Source organism: Plectropomus leopardus, chromosome 7, assembly GCF_026936395.1.
Source record: "Plectropomus leopardus strain MGB_pleo_1.0 chromosome 7, ASM2693639v1, whole genome shotgun sequence".
Classification (NCBI taxonomy): Eukaryota; Metazoa; Chordata; class Actinopteri; order Perciformes; family Serranidae; genus Plectropomus; species Plectropomus leopardus.
Window position 1 is genome coordinate 37,598,560 of NC_142182.1, and position 21,696 is coordinate 37,620,255.

Genomic DNA, 21,696 nt, shown 5'->3' on the forward strand with positions numbered 1-21,696 from the left:
AGTAGGGTTTTCAGTCTGGATTTAAAAATTGCAATGGTAGGGGCATTTCTAAGACCATCAGGCAAATGGTTCCTGCTTCTCCTTAACTAGATTTTGCCACCAGCAGCTCACTTCACAGTGATCTGAGAGGTCCTGCAGGATTGTGGTGCTTGAGCATATCAGTCATATATTTAGGCCAAATGCACTTCATACAACACATACAGTATCTATGTGTGTCTTTTACCTGGTATATCTTGTCACACATGAAGGTCTGGCCTCCCAGTATAAGCAGTGTGTGTCCTGCCTTACGTGGTCGAGCACAGGGACTGGTCACTATTCCGTCATTTTGAAGTATTTTTTTCTTACACTGCATGGCCTCTTCTACTATTGACCTGCAGAGGAGAGTTCAAACAAAACATCTCAGAGGTGAAGACACATTTGTCACACCTTATTTTCCATCAACAGCCATGGGTGCTCATGTGTCTAAATTCCCACAAATCTCCTTGTCTCCTTGTATATGTGATAACGTCAGCAGCGTATGTTTGTCATGGATCTGTTATGAATCTGAATGCAGCCGTGGGGGCGGGGCCTTGTTTATTCCAATGAGAGCTGCTTAGTGGCGCATGAAGCAGAGAAACCTCTTTTTCCGGGTTTAGAAGCGTAGTAGAGATTAATGGCTGCTGAATGTTGCCGAATGCTGCTGAGCGCGGCCGAGTGGTTAACTCCCACCGGCGGAGCAACCGACTTCCGGATTAGTGCCTCATCTCGTTTGAATGGCAGTCTAAAAAATTTAAACTTGTGACTCTTTCAGACTTTCCAAATGTTATTGAACTGGATGGTTTACATCTAGACAGGGATAGAAGACGTTTTGCGGGGGTTTTGATCCTCACAAAAAAATATTCACTGATTTACAGACGTCTCTTTCACCATGTTAGCAAATAAGGAAAAGTCTTTCTGGGCCAGTGTCATCACATGACTGACTCAAACGGTGTAAATCCACTTTCGGCCACTATGTCAATTTTGCATCAACGCATGGCACACTTCCTGGGGGCTTGATGTAGATGCAGTGAGGTAGGAGAGCCAGCATCAGGGCGAGTCTGACCTGACTTGGACCGAGAGCTGTTCCTCTACCAAGCTTTCTGGCTAATGTCAGCTCGCAGGAGAATGAAGTGGATGAGATGTGATTGAGGCTCACTCAGCAACAGGAAATCAGAGACCGCTCTGCATACATCTTCACAGAGACATGGTTAACCCCTTACATCCCAGATTAAGCTATTGCACTGGATGGGCACTTGTTTAGAGCTGAGAGGACACAAGACTCTGATGCAAATTTATAAAAATGCACTGGAATTATGCTATCAGCAGCAACATATCGAGCAACCAGATGGAACCTCTTAGTAGCTGGTGATACTTTTTTTTTTATTATTTGAAATATAAAAAACAAAGAACATGAGGTTATCATGGGTGTTACATTTAATCTAAAAATCTATCTAAAAATTTTTACATACATCACGTCGTACTATTCTAAACAGAGTGCATACATAATCCATTTTTCCCAGCGGACAGTACATTTCTCCAACTCAAGTCTTAAAACAAAAGTAAGTCTCTCCATACAGTAGATCTCTTTCACGATCCCACGCCACTGGGCCAATGTTGGAGGATCAACTTGTAACCATTTCCGGGTTATAGCTTTCCTACTACTTGCCAAAAGTATCTTCAATAAGTATTTATCCTTATGTTATGTTTCAGGTATTTTACCTAGATATAAGGTAACAAAAGAGTAGTCTAACTCCACTCCCAGTATTTTGTTTATCTCATTAGCCACCTCCCCCCAGTATGACTGGAGTTTTGGGCAGGCCCAAAAGACATGGAAATGATTAGCCATAGAGGTTCCACATTTTCTCCAACAGAAGCCCCGGCTCTGTGTTCCTATTTGCAGTGCAGTTATTTTAGGGGTGATAAAGAATCTCACTACATTCTTCCAGCCAAACTCTCTCAGCGATCTCGAGTTTGCAGTGGTTGCTTGAGTCTCACATATTTCCATCCAAGTCTCTGAAATTTGTGTTTCTGACTCCCTCTCCCATTTTTGTTTGATGGGTATCATAGAGTGATTTCTAGAGGCTTGTATACTTCCATATATTTTTGAGACCAACTTTTTATTGTCTTTTTTTTGGTATGCGTCATGAAATATAGTAATCATGTTGTGTTTGTTTTCCTCTTTGATTTGTAATTTTTTAATATAATAGTCTCTGACTTGCAGGTATCTATGGAAGTCCTGCTTTACCAATCCAAATGTGTCTGAAATTGTCTTAAAACTTTGAAATTCACTGTTTGAGGTGAGTGAACAGAAAGAAGTGAGACCTCTCCCAACCCACTGTTTGAAGACCCCATCCGACCTAGCAGGTTCAAATTCTGGATCAAACGCTACCCAATTCAAGACCCTTGTCTGTTTCTCTATTTGTAACTTCCTCAATACCTTGAACAACAGCTTAAGAGTGAACTGAGTCCATTGATTCAAGCTCTTATAATGTCTTTCAGCTTGGCTTTTATTTCCTATTATTGATTTTTTTGGAGTATCTATCTGTGTAGTTTCCAAGGATTTCCATTTAGATTCGTAGTTTGGGGCACACCAGTATACTAAGGGTTTCAATTGTGCGGCACAATAGTAATCCTGTAGGCATGGTAAAGCTCCCCCTCCCCTCTCTTTTTTCAGCTGCAGTATCTTAAACTGTACCCTGGGTCTTCTACTGTTCCAGATGAACCTTGAAATCCACCCATTCCACTCATCAAACTGTTTTTGGGGTACCTCCAGAGGCAATGACTGAAAGAGATAAAGAAACCGTGGCAACACGTTCATTTTGATTATTTCTATTCCATCCATCCATCCATTTTCTTCCGCTTATCCGGGGTCGGGTCGCGGGGGCAGCAGCCTAAGCAGGGAAACCCAGACTTCCCTCTCCCCGGCCACTTCGTCCAGCTCTTCCCGGAGGACCCCGAGGCGTTCCCAGGTCAGCTGTAAGACGTAGTCTCTCCAGCGTGTCCTGGGTCTTCCCCGGGGCCTCCTACCGGTGGGACGTGCCCTGAACACCTCACCAGGCGTCCTGGAGGCATCCTAATTAGATGCCCGAGCCACCTCATCTGGCTCTTCTCAACGCGGAAGAGCAGCGGCTCTACTCCGAGCTCCTCCCGGATGACCGAGCTTCTTACCCTATCTCTCAGGGAGAGCCCAGCCACCCTACGGAGGAAACTCATTTCGGCCGCTTGTACCCGCGATCTTGTTCTTTCGGTTACTACCCAAAGCTCATGACCATAGGTGAGGGTAGGAAAGAAGATTGACAAATAAATCGAGAGCTTTGCCTTTCGGCTCAGCTCCCTCTTCACCACGACAGATCGGTGCAGAGTCCGCATTACTGCAGACGCCGCACCGATCCACCTGTCGATCTCCCGCTCCATCCTTCCCTCGCTCGTGAACAAGACCCCGAGGTACTTAAACTCTTCCACTTGGGGCAGGACTTCGTCCCCGATCCGGAGGGGGCACGCCACCCTTTTCCGGCTGAGAACCATGGTCTCGGATTTGGAGGTGCTGATTCTCATCCCAGCCGCTTCACACTCGGCTGCGAACCGATCCAGTGAGAGCTGAAGGTCACGGCCTGATGAAGCCAACAGGACCACATCATCTGCAAAGAGCAGAGACCCAATCCTGAGGTCACCAAACTGGACCCCCTCAACACCCTGGCTGCGCCTAGAAATTCTGTCCATAAAAGTTATGAACAGAATCAGTGACAAAGGGCAGCCCTGGCGGAGTCCAACCCTCGATTTCGACTTACTGCTGGCAATGCGGACCAAGCTCTGGCACCGGTCATACAGGGAACGGACAGCCCGTATCAGTGAGTCTGAAACCCCATATTCCCGGAGAACCCCCCACAGGACTCCCCGAGGGACACGGTCAAATGCCTTCTCCAAGTCCACAAAGCACATGTGGACTGGTTGGGCAAACTCCCACGCACCCTCAAGGATCCTGCCAAGGGTCCAGAGCTGGTCCACAGTTCCACGACCGGGGCGAAAACCGCATTGCTCCTCCTGAATCCGGGGTTCGACTATCCGGCGGACCCTCCTCTCTAGTACCCCCGAATAGACCTTACCAGAGAGGCTGAGGAGTGTGATCCTCCTGTAGTTGGAACACACCCTCTGGTCCCCCTTCTTAAAAAGAGGGACCACCACCCCAGTCTGCCAGTCCAAGGGCATTGCCCCCGATGTCCACGCAATGCTGCAGAGTCGTGTCAGCCACGACAACCCCACAACATCCAGGGCCTTGAGGAACTCCGGGCGGACCTCGTCCACCCCCAGGGCCCTGCCACCGAGGAGCTTTTTGACCACCTCGGTAACCTCAACCCAGAGATAGAGGAGCCCACCCCCGAGTCCCCAGGCCCTGCTTCCCCAACGGAAGGCGTGTCGGTGGGATTGAGGAGGTCTTCGAAGTATTCCTTCCACCGATCCACAACGTCCCAAGTCAAGGTCAGCAGCGCCCCGTCGCCACCATACACAGTGTTGACGGAACATCGCTTCCCCCTCCTGAGACGCCAGATGGTGGTCCAGAACCTCTTCGAAGCCATCCGAAAGTCATTTTCCATGGTCTCGCCGAACTACTCCCACGCCCAGGTTTTCGCCTCGGCGACCGTCGCCGCCGCACTCCGCTTGGCCTGTCGGTACCTGTCTGCTGCCTCCGGAGTCCCACAGGCCAAGAAGGCCTGATAGGACTCCTTCTTCAGCTTGATGGCACCCCTTACCGCCGGTGTCCACCAGCGGGTTCGGGTGTTGCCGCCCCGACAGGCACCGACCACCTTACGGCCACAGCACCCATCGGCCGCCTCAGCAATGGAGGCACGGAACACAGCCCACTCGGACTCAATGTCCCCAGCCTCCCCCGGGACATGGTCGAAGCTCTCCCGGAGGTGGGAGTTGAAGCTCCTTCTGATGGGAGACTCTGCCAGACGTTCCCAGCAGACCCTCACAATGCGTTTGGGTCTGCCAGGTCTGACCGGCGTCCTCCCCCACAATTGGAGCCAACTCACCACCAGGTGGTCGGTTGACAGCTCCACCCCTCTCTTCACCCGAGTGTCCAAGACATACGGCTGCAAGTCCAATGATACGACGACAAAGTCGATCATTGAACTGCGGCCTAGGGTGTCCTGATGCCAAGTGCGCATATGGACACCCTTATGCTTGAACATGGTGTTCGTTATGGACAATCTGTGGCGAGCACAGAAGTCCAATTACAAAACACCACTCGGGTTCAGATCGGGGGGGGCATTCCTCACGATCACACCCCTCCAGGTCTCACTGTCGTTGCCAACGTGAGCGTTGAAGTCCCCCAGCAGAACGAGGGAGTCCCCAGAAGGAGCACTCTCCAGCACCCCCTCTAAGGACTCCAAAAAGGGTGGATACTCTGAACTGCTGTTTCGACCATAGGCACAAACAACAGTCAGGATCCGTCCCCCAACCCGAAGGCGGAGGGAGGCTACCCTCTCATTCACCGGCGTAAACTCCAACGTACAGGCACCGAGCCGGGGGGCAATAAGTATTGCCACCCCTGCCCGGCGCCTCTCACCAGTGGCAACTCCAGAGTGGAAGAGAGTCCATCCGAGAGAAGACTGGTTCCGCAGCCCAAGCCGTGTGTCGAGGTGAGGCCGACTATATCTAGTCGGAACTTCTCAACCTCGCGCACCAGCTCAAGCTCCTTCCCCACCAGAGAGGAGACATTCCACGTCCCCAGAGCTAGCTTCTGCAGCCTATTTCCATTCTATTACTCATATCTAGTGGGAGGAGAGTCCATCGAGAGATGTCAGATTTTATCTCTTTATTAATGAGGCTGTAGCTGTTTTCAAAAAGTTTTGACAAGTCTTTTGTGAGGTTAATTCCTAAATATTTTATTGTGGGAGAGTCCCATTTAAAATTATATTCCTTTTTTGTATCTGGATGGGGTGTATACTTAAATGTGAGGGTTTGAGTTTTTTGAATATTTAGCTTATATCCAGAGAATGAATTGAAGACTTTTAACAGGGACATCAATTTAGGAATACTTGAGTCAGGGCTTGTAATAAAAAGCAGAACATCATCTGCGAACATACAAGTCTTATGTTCTTCTCCTCTGATCGAAATCCCCTTTATCTCACAGTCCTCTCTAATTGCTTGAGCCAGGGGTTCAATAAATAAGGCAAACAAGGTCGGACTCAGGGGGCAGCCCTGGCGTGTTCCTCTTTTCAGATAGTTTGTGACAGGTGTCCATTGACCCTGATCCTGGCTGTTGGAGAGAAGTATAGCGCTTTGATGCATGTAATGAAGCCATCTTTAAAGCCAAACCTTGCAAGTACCCTATTTAAATATTCCCAACCCACCGAATTGAACGCCTTTTCGGCGTCTAGGCTGATCAACATTGCACTAATATTTTCTGATGTAATATGGCTCATCACTTGTAGTGTTCTCCTTAAATTATCCTGAGATTATCCTATTTATACAAAGCCTGTTTGATCTAAGTCTACCAGATCTGGGACAATGATCTCCAGTCTCTTGGATAGGATTGAAGCAAATAATTTATAATCTACATTCAGGACCGATATTGGTCTATATGAGCTGCATTCCTTTTTATCTTTGCCTTCTTTTGGGATGACAGAAATAACTGCCTCCTTCCATGATTGTGGGGCTTCCCCTGTTCTCAGTGTATGATTAAAACAGTTAAGCAGTACAGGTGTTATTTGTATTTAAATGTTTTATACCATTCAGACAGGTATCTGTCTGAGCCCGGAGCCTTATTGGCTTTCAATCTTGAAATGGCTTTATTCAGTTCTTCTGCCGTTATCTCAGCCATAAGTTCTTTATTCTGTTGTTCTCCTATGGATGGTGGGTCCAGTGAACTCAGAAAAGTCTCTATTATTGTAATATCTGCCATGGCAGGTTGGGTATGTAGGTTTTTATAATATAGTTCAAATGTCCGTTGGATATCCTCTGGTTCACTGCAAATATTTTGTGACTCAGGATTCCTAATTTTATAGACTGTATCTATAAAATTAGGAATTGGATCTTTTTGTTCCATGTGTTTAATCTCTAATGACTTCAATTCCCTTTGTAAAGTCTTTTCTGTTTTTCCCTTTTCCGGGATGCCGTGAGGGCAATAATCTTACCTCAAATGACCGCCTTCGCTGCATCCCATAAAGTATTTGGAGACACCTCTCCATTATCATTATTTTGTAGATATGTTTCAAATTCCTGATAGATATGTTTCTGTACTGTTTTGTCATTTAAAATGCTTGTGTTAAGTCTCCAAAGCGTATTTTTCCGTTGATTAGTTAGATGCAGGGTCAAGTACACACCTGAGTGGTCAGATAAGTCCCAAATCCCTATTTTACTGTCCCTGACTCTATGCCAGTCTGATTTATACATAAATAAATAATCAATTCGTGTATATACAGAGTGGCATGGGGAATAATAGGTAAATTGCTTTTCTCCTGGATGAGACTCCCTCCACACGTCAATCAAACCCAGTTCTGTAAGCATCCGCTGGATCATGATGGCATTTGGACTTTTTTTTTGGTGCTGGTTGGATGTATCTAATTTAGGTTGAAGTTGAACATTAAGATCACCACCATAAATTAGAACTCCCTGCGTTTCCAAGACTATCAGTTCAAATAGTTTCTTAAAAAATGATTTGTTGCTCCCTGGGGGAGTGTATACATTGAATAACGTTACTTCTTCATTTTCTAATTTGCCCTTTACTAGAACAAATCTCCCTTTCTTATCCTTCACTTCTGAAAGAAATTCAAAATTTACTGTAGGGATCAGTATGGCCACTCCACTCCTACAGCCTGATTTATGGGATGAGTAATAGGTATTTTGAAATCCAAGTTTTTAAAATTTTTCGTGTTCTAAAGAGGAAAGATGTGTCTCCTGCCAAAAGATTACCTGCAGCTTTTCTCGTTTCATTTTAGCTATGATTTTACTCCTTTTAATCGGATTATGTAGCCCATTGACGTTTAGCGTGACTATATTATATTCCTGATGATGCATATACTCTTTTCAACTTGTGTACACTTGTGTAATTTTACCCATGATATCCAGAACAAGAACAGTGAACAACAAAGCAGGAAAACAAAAACCAAAGACTTCCAAATCCAAAGTTCAGGTAAAACCTTGGGTTGAGAGGAAATTCTCGCATCAATCGAGGGCCTCTCGTCAGTGACAGAGAAGATACTCTGCACCAGTAACATTGCTTTCAAGACAGTTCCCCCAAACCCGGTATAAAGTTCCATCTTTAACAAGCTCAAAAAAATAAATAAATGAATAAAAGCATTGAGTCTCTTCATAAAATAGGTAAAGGATTGACAAACACAGGCATTATCTTCTCAGGTGTAAGTATGAGAATGAGCATATTTGGGAAAGAAAAATTTAAGTTCTTTAGTAAGCTGACTGAAAATTAAGTTACAAAAGCATTTTCCCTTTAGGTATAAAAAATATTTCAGCCTAGACAGGTCTGAGGAATACTTACATTCTTATAGTAGTAAGTAGACAAGTTAAAAAACTCAAAGGCCAGAGTGTTCTCATCTTGTGTATGAAAGTTCAACTTAGGTAGATTTATAGAGTTAAATCTTTTAGTGGGCTGGTAGGAATAGAGAGACCAGAGTATTTAACTCTTAAGTATAAAGTTCAACTTAAACAGACCTGAGCAATTTAAATGTTAAATCTCTTGGTAAGCTAACTAGAGCGCAATAATAAATCTTCCTCTTTACACGAGGCAAGAACACTTTACTTTAGAAGCCCAGTGTTAAAGAAGTGTTGTTCCTGTGGGTCCGGACTGGGTTAGTCCCAGGTCCTGCAACGATATTTTAATTGTCAGTCACTGGGTTTACCTTTTGAGGGGGTACTCCAGTCATTTACCCCGTGGTCACATGGAGATGTTTACCCTCAGGTGTTTCACTCATCAGCCTCCAATGCTCCCAGTGGAGCACGCTGAAAGCTCCGCAGTCCCTCCCTTATACGCCCCTAGTCCACTGTCTGTCTGCGGCAATCTGCACCTGCCCTCTCCCACGTTGCTTATCTCCGCTGTTTCAACGCTGTGGAGTCTGGCTCCTTAACGTCTTCCAAGGAGAGTCCTCTCTTCTTCAGGTCTTTAGCAGCCTCTGTCGCGCTCTCGTAGACTTGGGTACCGCTGTCAAAAAATACCTTCAACTTAGCTGGATGTGGCGTTTGGAAGCGGATTCCTTTGGCTTTAAGCGCTCTCAGTATCCCCACATATGCCTTTCTTTTCTTCAGTATCTCGGGAGGATAATCTTGATCAAAGTAAATCCTTTTCCCATCGTAGCGAACATCTTTCTTTCTCCACGCTGTATGCAGCACCTGTTCTTTCACTCTGAACTCGAGGAAGCAAATCACCAGTGATCTAGGCGGTGCGCCTTGGGGAGGCTTTGGGGCGAGTGCCCGGTGGCAGCGCTGTATTCCGAGGTCCGTGTCCGCCACTGGCGGGCCGACTTGTGATTTTATTAGCTTCGACACAAACTCCGTCAGATTGGACCCCTCTGATTCCTCTGGTACTCCGTATATATGGAGGTTGTTCCGGTGCGAGCGTGCTTCTAGCTCGGTTAGCTTTGCCTGCAGAGCCTCCTGGTTCTCTAGTGCCTGGGTAAGAGCATCCTTAGCCGCCGTATTCCATTCTTCAATGTCGCTTACGCACTGTTCAGCCTCCGCCACTCTCGCTGTAGTAGCCTGTAGCTCACTTGCAGCTTCTTGAAGCTTCCTGTCGATTTCTCCTCTAAACTCGTTCAGCTCCTTTCTCATGTCGTCACGAAAGGAATGTCGGAATTCACTCATTTCACTTTTCAAATCCGACCTGAGTGCCCGAATTTCGTTATAGATGGCCTGCATGAAGGGGCTAGCTGCTTCTTCATTAGCACCGCCATTGCTCTCTTAGCTTTCCTCGTCGCCGGGTGTTTCTTCAACTGACTCTCCTTTATCGCGTTTTGAGCCTGGTTTACATTTAGTCTTTTTTTGTTTTTCCCCTTCCATGCTAAGTTTCTATATGGTTTTCTATGGTTTAGTGCTCTTCCAAGGGGATTATTTCTGACCGGTTGGGAGCGAGATTTTTCAAGCAGCCATTCGCTTCAGCCAACCAGTAGCTGGTGATTTTAATCAACTCATCCTTCAACTCCAAAGATAAAGCAGGGTCAAGGAAAAATATATTTCATTCTTAAAACTCTGCTTAAAAAATGACTAATAATCCTCAATCAGATTGGCATCTGGGGAATCTGGAGGCCAGGTCGATGCCTTGAGCTGGCCAAATCTTGGACAAATCCTGAGAAGGTTTTGGAGTGTGGCATGATGCATTGACCTGCTGGGGGGACCACTGTCACTGGGACTGTTACTGCCACAAGGGGGTAAACTTAAGCCCCTTTTACACTGCCTGTTCAAGTTGCCCTGTTATGCTGCCTATTTGTTCTGTATTTAATGTACAATTGTGGAATGGGGAAGAGTTGCCCCACCTTTAAATTAGTCTGTTTTAACTGACAGAGGTTGCCAAACCAACAGATCTGTTGATCAAAAAGAGAACAAAATCATCTGCACTGATTTGAATGATCTTGGCCCTATTTATCAAGTCAGAGCTACTCAGAGGGAAAAGGCCATCATGGCAGACCCTCGTCATCCTCTTCATGCAGAGTTTTGGCTCCTGCCATCAGGGAGGAGGTATACTTTACAATCAAGGCCAAATCAAACAGATATTTGAGATCATTTGTTCCTTCAGCTATTGGATTCTTGAATAAACTGTAGACCTAGTTGCCCTGCACTAAACAAGGACTGATGAACTCTTAGAACTTATGATGACATCCTGTGCGTGTATAATGTGTTTTATTGTTGTATTATTTATGATGATGGATGTTGGTTATGCTGACTACTGTTGTAAACCAAATTGTCCCTTGTGGACATTAAAGACTAAAAAAACTAAATTGCCACCGAAAGTAGTGACATCATTCATATGCACTCACACTCCAGGGACGTGGCACCGGGAGCAATTTGGGGTTCAGTGTCTTGCCCAAAGATACTCTGACATGTTGGCTGGAGGAGCCGGAGATCGAATTGCTGACCTTCCGATTAGAGGACGACCCGCTCTACCTCTGAGCCACAGTCACTACTACTAATCTATTAAAGAAAAGTTACTCATTCTCATTACATTGTAATGAGATGATCAATCTTATCCACTTCACCTGTCGGTTTTATTGTTATGGCTGATCATTGTAGATATACAAACACACAAGTATAATTAGTTCAAGTCCACGAGTAAAGTAAATATTTCCTGGGATTTTAAGTAAGTAACTAGATTTTCTACTCTATGACAGAAGACAGTGTGGTGACACATCACAGACAGAAACCAGAGCTCTCTGTCGATTTTTAAGGTGCCTGGCAGCCTACCTGCTCCTTTTGTCAGCCATGACCAGCTCCTCACAGGCCACAGCTTCCAGCAGACACTCAGATGGAAGAAGGGCCAACCTGATTCCCCTCAGCAGGTCTGGTAAATGATGACGCCGACCCTCCAGGTCAAATTGAACCCACCGCATTACAGAGTTAAACACAACCTGTCACAAGCAGAAATAGCAATCATATTAATATTCACACTGAAGCATTTGGCCAGTCTGGATAATGTTGCTGTCACACCACTCTGTGCTATGACTGGACTATGCATATTTGGAAACACTCAAAATAGTTACTGAGTACCAGTTTCAATGAATATTTAGCATCTTATTTCAGATTGTAAGGGCCAAACAGGGCACAGAAGTGTTATTAAAAAGCAGAAGGAATGAGAAGAAAAGAGATGATAACTCACCTGTTCATCTTCTACTTCTAGCTCATCGCTAAGAATCAGCTCCAGCAGTTTATCTTTAGACAGACTGTGGAAATCTTCAGATTCTCTGACCTAAAGCACAGACAGACACCGTGATTACTTTAAACCTGTGAGTTAAAATATCAGCTGCATATGGATCTTCTTGGGAAATATCTACATCTATATTTCAGCTGCAAACTCTACTTGACTGATGAGAGAAAGACAAAACACTTGAATTTAGTCGTCTTGGTACTGACAATATAACTGCAATAACAGTAACATCAGAGTCAAGATAAATACAAACTATGTACTGTATAATGGGGTGAGGAGGTCATTCTACAGCAAGATCAAGGAGTACAACTGAAGATAAGAACTGCTGCAACCAACAAAAACAGAAGTCTGAATATGTAGTGTTTGTGAAGGGGAAGGTCTGCAGCACAAAGCAAACTGATGTTTATATTTTACCTTTTAGCTTGGGCTGTATGATGTCAACTTTGAAATAATGCAATTATTATTATTCCAACACTACTTTACTCAATTTGACCAAGAAAAAAAGCACAGTCAGCAGTAAAATCACTAAAAGATTTAAAAGCACAAGTTAACAAAAAAAGGAAAGATTTTCCCTCATTCTGTCAAATCCACACATACCCCAACTTTGTTTTTAATTTCATCCTGTGTCTATGGTGAAATGTGGAGCCACTCTATGTTAAGTGCCTCTGGTGACTTTTTGCTTTTTTTTTCTATCAGTGACATCTTGAAGTATTGAGGACATTATTCATTTTTTTATAAGTATTGAGGACATTATAAGGCTTAAAAAGAGGTTTGGTAGAGAAAGTTTGCCCGCCTATCACAGCTGGCTGTGGGGGGTAAGGGCCTATTCAGTCCCTGTGTATCTCCATGAGTTCTCATATTCCTCCCTTGCAGTTTGTGAGTCACAGGGTGGGTCATTTATTTGTTGATCAGTCACCGCAGATCAGATCTGATCGATGGAGGAGAGGAGCAGCTGCTGTGAGTGACTGCAGACTTTTGGACCCTGCACAATGAACTGTTCAATTTCTGTCTGTTCAAAGTGCGCTTTTCACCGTGGCAATGCAATGCAATGAATCAATGAACAGTATATATATTTCAATGTTTCAACAGCGCTCCTAATGACTTTTACAGCTCCAAAAATAGAATATCTATTTGTGGTAGCAGATGTTTTAATCGTGGCAGGCTGCCACAAATACATAAATCTTTGGGAAACCTTGAAGTCAAAAAACCATGTCAGCTATCATTACCGTCTCATAGTGTAGCAGACACATCCTCCATGACAGCTCGTACAGTCTTTTACACTGATGAGCGTCTGATAACAGCATCATCCCGAGACAGTTTGACGAGTGCAGGTTTTTCTCTAAAAACTCTGCTGCGGCGTCCCGAATGTCATGAAACTGCAACATGTCACCCGCCTCTAACAATGACTCGGCATTCTCCTCGTTTATGATGACTCGTGAGGAATAGGCAAAGTCTAGAAGAAGCTCCAAAACCTATAAGAGAGGGGAATTAGAGTTAACTAACATTACACTAACATTACAGTAAAAAATTGACACAACTTCTGCATGCCTCAAACTACTTAGTTCTCAAGAGGAGTTATCTGACCACATCACTGAGCCAAGTTACTCCAACCAAGGAAGATATGAGTGGAGAACAAGTCTTTACAGAAAAACATGGTGAGGTAGCAGCAATCTGTTGTGATGCTTAACAGAGCTCTTCAGCTAATGAATAGCTAAAGAAAAGGAGGTAAAGAGAGAAAGAATGAGCTGTGAACAAGGAAGAGAGGAAGCTGTGGTCAAGAGAGCTAGGGGATGATTAACAGAGAGGAGGAGCCAGCAGTGATAAGACAACAAAGTGAACAAGACAAAACTTCATCTGCTGATTGTTTCCCTGCTGTTCTGTGTATCGACATACACAGAATTTGTGGAACACTTGAAACCCTAACAAAGACAGCACTTTGACTTTAGGATGGTTCCCAAAACATCGTTGGAAACATAATTGTTTGATTGCATTCATCCAGAGAGTTTTCTGATACAATGTGACATTACAGCACAGTGTCTGAAGCACACAGAAGCTTTTGGGTGTTTTCACATCAGGCACTATTGTTTCATACTGTGCTCAAGCACGACTGCTCCCCCCTCCTCTCTCAGTCACCAGTCAGCGTTTACATCATTAACATCATTCTCCTGGTTGCCATGCCGGTCTCCCTCCATGGTTAGGAATAGGGACTGTTTGTCATTTCTGAGGAGGGAAGGAGTGCTGGAAAACAGGTCAGGCCTTTTAAAAAATGCAAGCACTGAGGAGGGACTTGTGTTTTTGATTTTGGTTTAGGTGAGGGACATAAAACTTAAAAAGGTAGTATTTTATATTTATTTTAAATTATAAACAAAGTCTCGCCCCCTGATAAATAACATACAGTCCCACAGCACTGAAGCTAAGCAATGTCCTGCTGTGGATGGGGCTGCAGCAAAACAAATTTTAGCCACCCAGAAACCTACCTTCCACAACAGCTGATGGAGGCAGTGAAGTAAAATGACTGTTTTTCTCATCAGCGTATGGTGTTTTTGATATAACGGCTTCAAATCCCTGTCACTAAGGGCTGTCTTACAGCAGATAAAGCGGTGAAAATATTCTAAATATAATGTTCACTTAAACTAATACTGATTTTTTTAGGTGGCTGAAAACTAATCAATGTAGGCAGAGTTTGCTAAGTGCCATTAGACTGTGTATATGTGAAGCAGCAGTTTTCCATCCTGACGTTATTGTAAATAAACAGTTGTGACTTGATTGGGTCTATATCATAGACTGTATAAATAGCAACTAGCTGAAACGGGGCAGATCTCCACCTGCAGTGGAGGAGTCGGACATACTCAAGAAATGGATTCTCCCTCGCTGCTTATATACTGGGACAAGGACAGAGGAGGAGACAGAATGCCTTTACAACTCTACTTGCTGACTGCAACTCATCTGTAAGGTGTTGCAGTAGAAACAGCAGTTGACTAGAATTTTCTCTTATTATTTCTACAGTACATTTAAAGAAGTCTGGACAAGCTACCTTACCAGTGACAGAGGTGATGTTAAAATAATGGCAGCAACTGCAGCACACACATATACAGGCACGGTTACTTTCACATCTCCTGCAGACCATTCCAGAGTACAGATGAATCGTGCCTGAGACAACCTTTTCAAGCAATACACATATTATGTTTACACTAATCAAATTAATTGGACTTTGGGGTCAAGTGTTGGATCTGGTCTCTAATGTGATACCACCCTTAACGGTCAACAGAAAAATATGGTATCATTTTCCTTGGCAACAATAGCAGTACCTCGGGATGTATACTGTCTCTGAAATTGACGTCACTGTCCAGACTTTCTCGTAGGCCTCCACTGAACATGGCCTCGAAATAACGACTACATGCTGCCAGGACAGCCCTGCAAGACACAAACACAGCATCCTGTCTTTGGTTGGAGGTCAAGAGGGTATAAAGAACACCAAAAAACAAAAACAATGTAATAAGTGTATGTGGAAAAGATAGTTGTTGTTACTCTCTGTTGTGGTGTATTGATTGTCTGTTGAATGTTAAACAGGCCCAGATGTTGTCAGCATGTGTTTACCTGTGACATGGGAAGGAGCGATCCCCGGCCCACAGAGTGACATCAGTGAACATGCATTGTTTCCTCAACGTGTTCAGGTGGGTCAAGACACTGTCAGGGTGTGAAGGCTTGTGGAACAGTGAGATGTTCATGGAGCCTGTGCTTGTTCGGGATTTGCGATTCTCATGAACAGTTACCGACATTGCTGCTTGGTATGGCAGCTCCAGGGAGTCACCGGGAATAATCTGACCTACTGCTCAATGATGACAAGAACAGAAAAAGGAAAAGACTTGATATGATTGGATCAGAAGCAATGCATGCATGTATACATTTGAAATGTGGTCAACAAGCACAACACATTCACTTGCATCACTGAATCTTGAAATAGGAAGGTGTGATCCCACCAAGACACAGCAAGAGAAAGTGGACTCTAAAGCTAAAGGTTCTCATTGATCCCTCTGAGACAGACAGCACAAGCACTCCAAAGTCTGCTTATATTCTCCTGCATCTCCTCCTCTGCTTTCTTTCACTATTATTAAACTTTATTTATACGGCACCTTTCAAAACACACCCACAAAGTGCGTAACAATACAAACAGAACACATTTAAAAACAGAGTACTGTTTCAGTTCAGCTCTTATATCATTTTATTCTCTCTGTTTTCCACAGAATGTCAGTGTATGTGAAGCGGGAGCTGTCGATGAGAGGGGTGGGCGAGGCAAGTTATATTTTAAATTAATTAATTTTTTGGCATATTTAACTCCTGTGTATCCCTTTGCATAATACTGAGTCCTTTAAATTCAGATATTTTTTGTAGGTCTGTGAATTCTGCGCAGCAGGCAGCGATCTCCATGAGTTCTTTTTTTCCCCCTCAGCAGCAGTTTGTCACTCTTGGGGTGGATAACCCTGCACTGGATACATAGTGAGAACAGGGTAAAGTAAATTAAAATGTCCTAAAACATAAGTCAAATCCCCAAAAAGCAATTTTAAGGCCTCATTCCCACTGCACAAAAAACCCGCCAACATCTGGATTTTTAACTCGATGGGAATGTGCACAATTGGCATTAACACCTGGATCAAATAACTCTGCAGTAGACACGGGTTATTATTCCCTCTGGCTCTGATCGGCACTGATGGGAATACAACACCTGGGTGAACATACTAATTTCAGCCCCTTAACTGGCGACATGCAATGATGTACCATCACTAATTACTGTTGGTCTCCTTCTAAGCTGCTAAAACATCAATTGAAATTAGTCTGAGTTTGAAAGACAGACTGAATCAATAAGAGATATATGAAGAGAAGTAACCATCGTAAAGTTTTCACAGACCTCTGTCCATACTGCTTTCTGTTGTTTACCTGTTCTTCGGCCTGTCCGTGACATCTTAACAGCCACACCAGAACAACAAACGCACAAATACTCGTCTGCTTCAGAGCTGTGTACATGGCTCTGTTTTCCTGGCAATGGGAAAGCAGTCTTTAGACTAATTTTAGTGGGTTTACGTGTGTTTAAAGAAAAAAACCCAACATGCACATGCCAATTTTGGAAAACCGTGTAAAAAAGTTTTTGAAAGCGATTTAAAAGATGAGACAGTATGTGAGTATGTGACCCTGATTTCCTCAGGCTCCAAACTCTGACTGCAAAGGCTCTGTCACCTTTGTGAGTTAATCTGGACCTGGGAATGACAAGGAGCAACTCATCTGAGGGTGCAAGGAGGGATGTAAGGCAATAATAGATCAGATAAGCCTCTCAGGGATTTTTGAGTAATGGATAATATCTTCAAATATTGTCTAAAAGCAACGGGTGACTCACTTTAACATTTGAGGCCAACATTGATTACATCTGCAGAGGGGCCAATCATCTGCAGAAAGGCTTTTAAAAAATGTTTAATCATTACTTATTGAGTCTATTCTAACTTTTGCAATGATTTATTGGTTCCACAACCTCAGCATAGTTAACAAAAAGAGGCTGGGTAACATTGTCAAACTTTGCCAAAAAAACATTGGCACTAACTTGCATAGTCTTGATGATGTCTTCCAAGTCAGAGCCATTGAAAGGGCAGGGGTCATTTTAGCGGACCCACATCACCCTCTCCATGCAGAGTTTCGACTTCTACCATCAGGGAGGAGACATACTTTCTGTAGGAAGGCAAAATCAAGTAGATATCTCAGATTATGCGTGCCCTCAGCTATTAGGTTTTCAAACAAGCTTTAGGCTTGGATGTCCTTGTACAGTACAAATATTGATGAACCTTCAATGTTTTATATTCATTACATTACATTATGTTATATTAATCATTATGTTATATGTTAGATGTATTTATGCCTTTATTTGTTGTATTTATTTATTCCATCCATCCATCCATCCATTTTCTTCTGCTTGTCCGGGGTCGGGTCACGGGGGCAGCAGCCTAAGCAGGGAAGCCCAGACTTCCCTCTCCCTGGCCACTTCTTCCAGGTCTTTCCCAGGGGATCCCAAGGTGTTCCCAGGCCAGCTGAGAGACATAGTCTCTCCAGCGTGTCCTGGGTCTTCACCGGGGCCTCCTACCGGTGGGACGTGCCCTGAACACCTCACCAGGGAGCCGTCCAGGAGGCATCCTAATTAGATGCCCAAGCCACCTCATCTGGCTCTTAACACGGAGGAGCAGCGGCTCTACTCCGAGCTCCTCCCTAATCTAATCTAATCCAATCTATTCTAAAGGCACCCAGTGTAAGGAAGAAAAGATCAGTGAAATGTGGTCATGTTTCTTGGGTCGAGTCAAAATCCTGGCGGAAGAGGGATTTTCTTTACTGATGCCAGAGAGCAAGGATTTACAGCAGTCTGATCAAGTAGTTATGAAGGCATGGCTATTTCTTAATCTTTTGCTTTTTATTATCTTGTTATCATCTAGAATTATTGTTTTTTTTTTTTGTCTTCCCTTATTAATATATTCATATGTCGTAATATGCACCTTTCATTGGTAATAACTGGCTTGGCTGAACAGCTGTGCTATAATTTCTTACCAATTATGAGAGCTATCCCTTTTGACAAAATTCTTAAAATATGATTTCACTGAAAAGACTAAATGGACAAAGATTAAGACAACAGTTAAAGTAGACTGAGCAGCAAAGCAGCATTATCTCACACTTCAGGTAAAAGAATGTAGGGCTGAATGACAAAGTGGCATATTAGATATCTTCACAGGCAGATGAATACATGCACACTTTTACAACACAGCATGGCTTAGAAGAAATGCTGTCTCAGCAGCCTCAACACTGCTTTTGTCTGTCTGTGTGTGTGTTTGTGTGTGTGTGTGTGTGTGTGTGTTGTGTGTATCCACTGACATATGCTGACATGTAGTTTTAGACCAGATCAGTCACGGGTTGTTTGGTGTTCAGTGTGTGTATTTTTCACACATCACAATGCAGGCTTGACTGTGGTTGGATTGTGTTATATGAACAACAAAAGATGAGAAGCATGAGCGCACAACACAATCCTCAGTGTGCATGTCTGTGCTTTAATGTGTATGTTCAGGTAAAATTTATTGACAACAAAAGATTTAAGAGCGCACAAAACAAATTTAAATGCTACATACTCAGCAAGTCAGGCTTTGAGAGACCACAGGCACCGACGCCCTGTGGAGGATAGAATGGTAAACTGGCAACAGTGATTCTCATGCTTGTTATGATCAAACTGTTCACACTTTTGGCGGTGTGAATACCCGGAGCTCAAATTGAAACTGGAAGTGAACGGTCATCCTGATTCTTCCTTTTACTTTCAGTATAGACGTTGAGTCAGGGGCGTGTTTCAACCACCACATTGAAACAGAGCAGTGCTTGGTGCCTGTATTATCTCTAAATTCAAAATACGAGCTCCGGGTTCCACTACCACCCGAGATGGCAGCTTGGGTCAAGGATTTCTCAAAAAAAAAGAAAGAAAGTAAGCAAAAAGGTTATGTTCAAAACAGCAGGATAATGATGGAAAGAAGAGATTCAAGTTAGAAAAATATGACAGGAATGAATGACACTGATGAAGAATCACAAGGTGCAGAACCACATGCTAACGGGAAAGATGGCAGAAGGAAAAAAGGCAACAAAAAAGACAATGGTGAACTCACAAAGGATTCTTAAAGAGACTGAAGACTTCAGACCCAGCACGCACCGCCAGAGCTCAGTCTCTGCTCTCTACTTGTGGAACAGAAAGCTGAACTGAAAGACACCGTGACACCTCGTGGTGGAGGGAGAACTTACAGGACTGTAAACAGTTGGCGACTAGCTGGTAGAGAGAGACCATGGGGAATAACAGCATGTTTTTACATCTCACTTGGTGAATTAAGGAATTATTCGGTCCAAACTGGAACTGGTGATTGCTGGACCAGTGGACTTACTAACCAGATCACCAGCAAGAGTAACCAAAACACTGTGGGTGAGTTTTATTTTGCTTCTGTTGAGTCAGAATGAACTTTGGTGTTAGCAACACACACATATACCATCATAAACTTTATACCCTGGTGTAATTTGAAGAAGGTATGAAATTCTACCACCATCCGAGCCTTTTTGTCATTTTGTTTTGCTTCTCCCTCCGAAGAATGAGTGAAAGTGGCTGCTCAGCCATTAGCTGTGGGTCAGCGGAGAAACACAAACCAGAGTTGGCAAGTTTAGGGACAGTGGATTTACCAACCATGATGGCTTTACTGAGTTTTATTTTGTGTTTTTGAATGAAGTGCCTGTATATATCCGGAAATCACAGGTTGTTGAGCTAACTGTGGCTGGTTGGAAATTCACTGGGGACCTTCTTCAAAATTGTGAAGCCAAACTGGAAAAACAACCAAGGCCAGCAGACTGAGAGGGCATATGATCACTAAGTGAGTATTTCTGTGTTTTGGCCAACATAGTAATAGTGTTTGGCTGTGGTGGTGGTGATACGCACCCTCCAAACAATATATAGCAAGGCATGTTTTAACAACACTATCGTGTTTTTAAGTTAATTTTGTCATTTTTTTGAGTGTTCTAGTGGAACACAGGTAAGTTATTTTAGATGCCTTTACTTTTTGTTAGCAAAGCCTCGTCTAAGAGGCCTGCCTCCACTGGGGAGGTTAGAGGAGTATTTGGGGGTTGAGTGTCATGAGCTTGGGTACCTTAAATCCCAATCACTGCAATAGTGGCTGTGCAAGAAGGAAAACTCAGCTTCTCTGTCAATACAGCATGCACTGAGGAATTTATTGCTTTAACATTAACACTGACTGGATATCCTCTTAAAATGTGGAAAAATTTCTCTTCGATGGAGTATAACATAAAATAACTTGTTACACAGATGATGTCCTTTTGTACTAAAGATTCTAATCTTTAATTCTGAAATATCTCTACTAGTGATGAATTTCCTAAAAAAAAATGGTCCTAATATCTTTCAAGAATATTTAAGAAAAATTAGGACCATCTGTCTGGTAAAATCAGAGATTTTGCAAGGTAGAACCTCAAAACATTTTTAAACTTAAGCTCAACAACTGACACAATTTAAATCAATGTTCTGCGAAGAATTTTAGATCTGACCCACACAATTATAATTACTCAAAAGCAATTCATAGAGTGGGACAAAATGATATAGAGATTCATATGGCAAGGACAAAGACCCCGAATACAGCACAGAACATTAAAGCTACCTTAAGGGAAAAAAAGGCGGGGGCTTACCATCTTTAAAAAATAACTATATCTCAGCACAGATTGAGTGTTACTGCTTTGGTGTGACCCATCTTACAAACCATGCAACAATAATTTTTAGTATGGTTAATGCCAATAACTGTCAGTGACGTTTGCAGTAAAACAGAGGTAACTGTGATTGCTAACTGAGGTCAAGTGATCTCCAGTCAGCGCAATATATTCGGCCCCTGCCACTACACCATCTTTTTTCCTCTTTTCTGTGCCATAAAGCTGCTGGATTTAGGACACAATTGTGCTTCCCGATGGCCGCTTGTAAGCGTGTCAGAGGATGCTATCTGTAAAGTCTCTGATAACCCAAACTGTCCTCTACCAATGAAACTGCTCTGCAGTCCATTGCAATCCATTTTACACTGAGTGAGTTAGTGGGTCACAGGTACACCTAACTCAGTTTGCGTCTGAACGCCTTGTCCAGTGTGGCTTGATGAGACTGGCAGCTAGCACTAGCATCAGAGGCTGTGCTAGCTTGGATCTCCGGGTTCACTGCTAAATGCTTTGTGTTGAGATAATATTTCAGGCTTGAAGTACTCCAATGG

At 43.5% G+C, this 21,696-nt stretch overlaps 1 protein-coding gene across 4 annotated transcripts in view; it reads right to left on the reverse strand.

Moving 5' to 3' along the window:
* The window catches only part of klhl25 (kelch like family member 25), a 65,582-nt gene that overhangs the window by 21,192 nt on the left and 22,694 nt on the right, over window positions 1-21,696 (reverse strand). For 2 of the 4 annotated variants that reach the window (XM_042495651.2, XM_088080629.1), the window contains exons 2-7: window positions 15,488-15,719; window positions 15,199-15,304; window positions 13,117-13,362; window positions 11,843-11,932; window positions 11,431-11,594; window positions 224-371 (exon numbers count right to left, since the gene is read on the reverse strand). In XM_042495651.2, coding sequence (XP_042351585.1) covers window positions 224-371; window positions 11,431-11,594; window positions 11,843-11,932; window positions 13,117-13,362; window positions 15,199-15,304; window positions 15,488-15,669 — 936 coding nt within the window. In that variant the 5' untranslated portion in view covers window positions 15,670-15,719. Of the gene's footprint in view, window positions 1-223; window positions 372-11,430; window positions 11,595-11,842; window positions 11,933-13,116; window positions 13,363-15,198; window positions 15,305-15,487; window positions 15,720-16,825; window positions 16,925-17,480; window positions 17,606-21,696 lie in introns of all 4 variants that reach the window. The other 2 variants (XM_088080628.1, XM_088080627.1) reach the window with 2 other exon arrangements.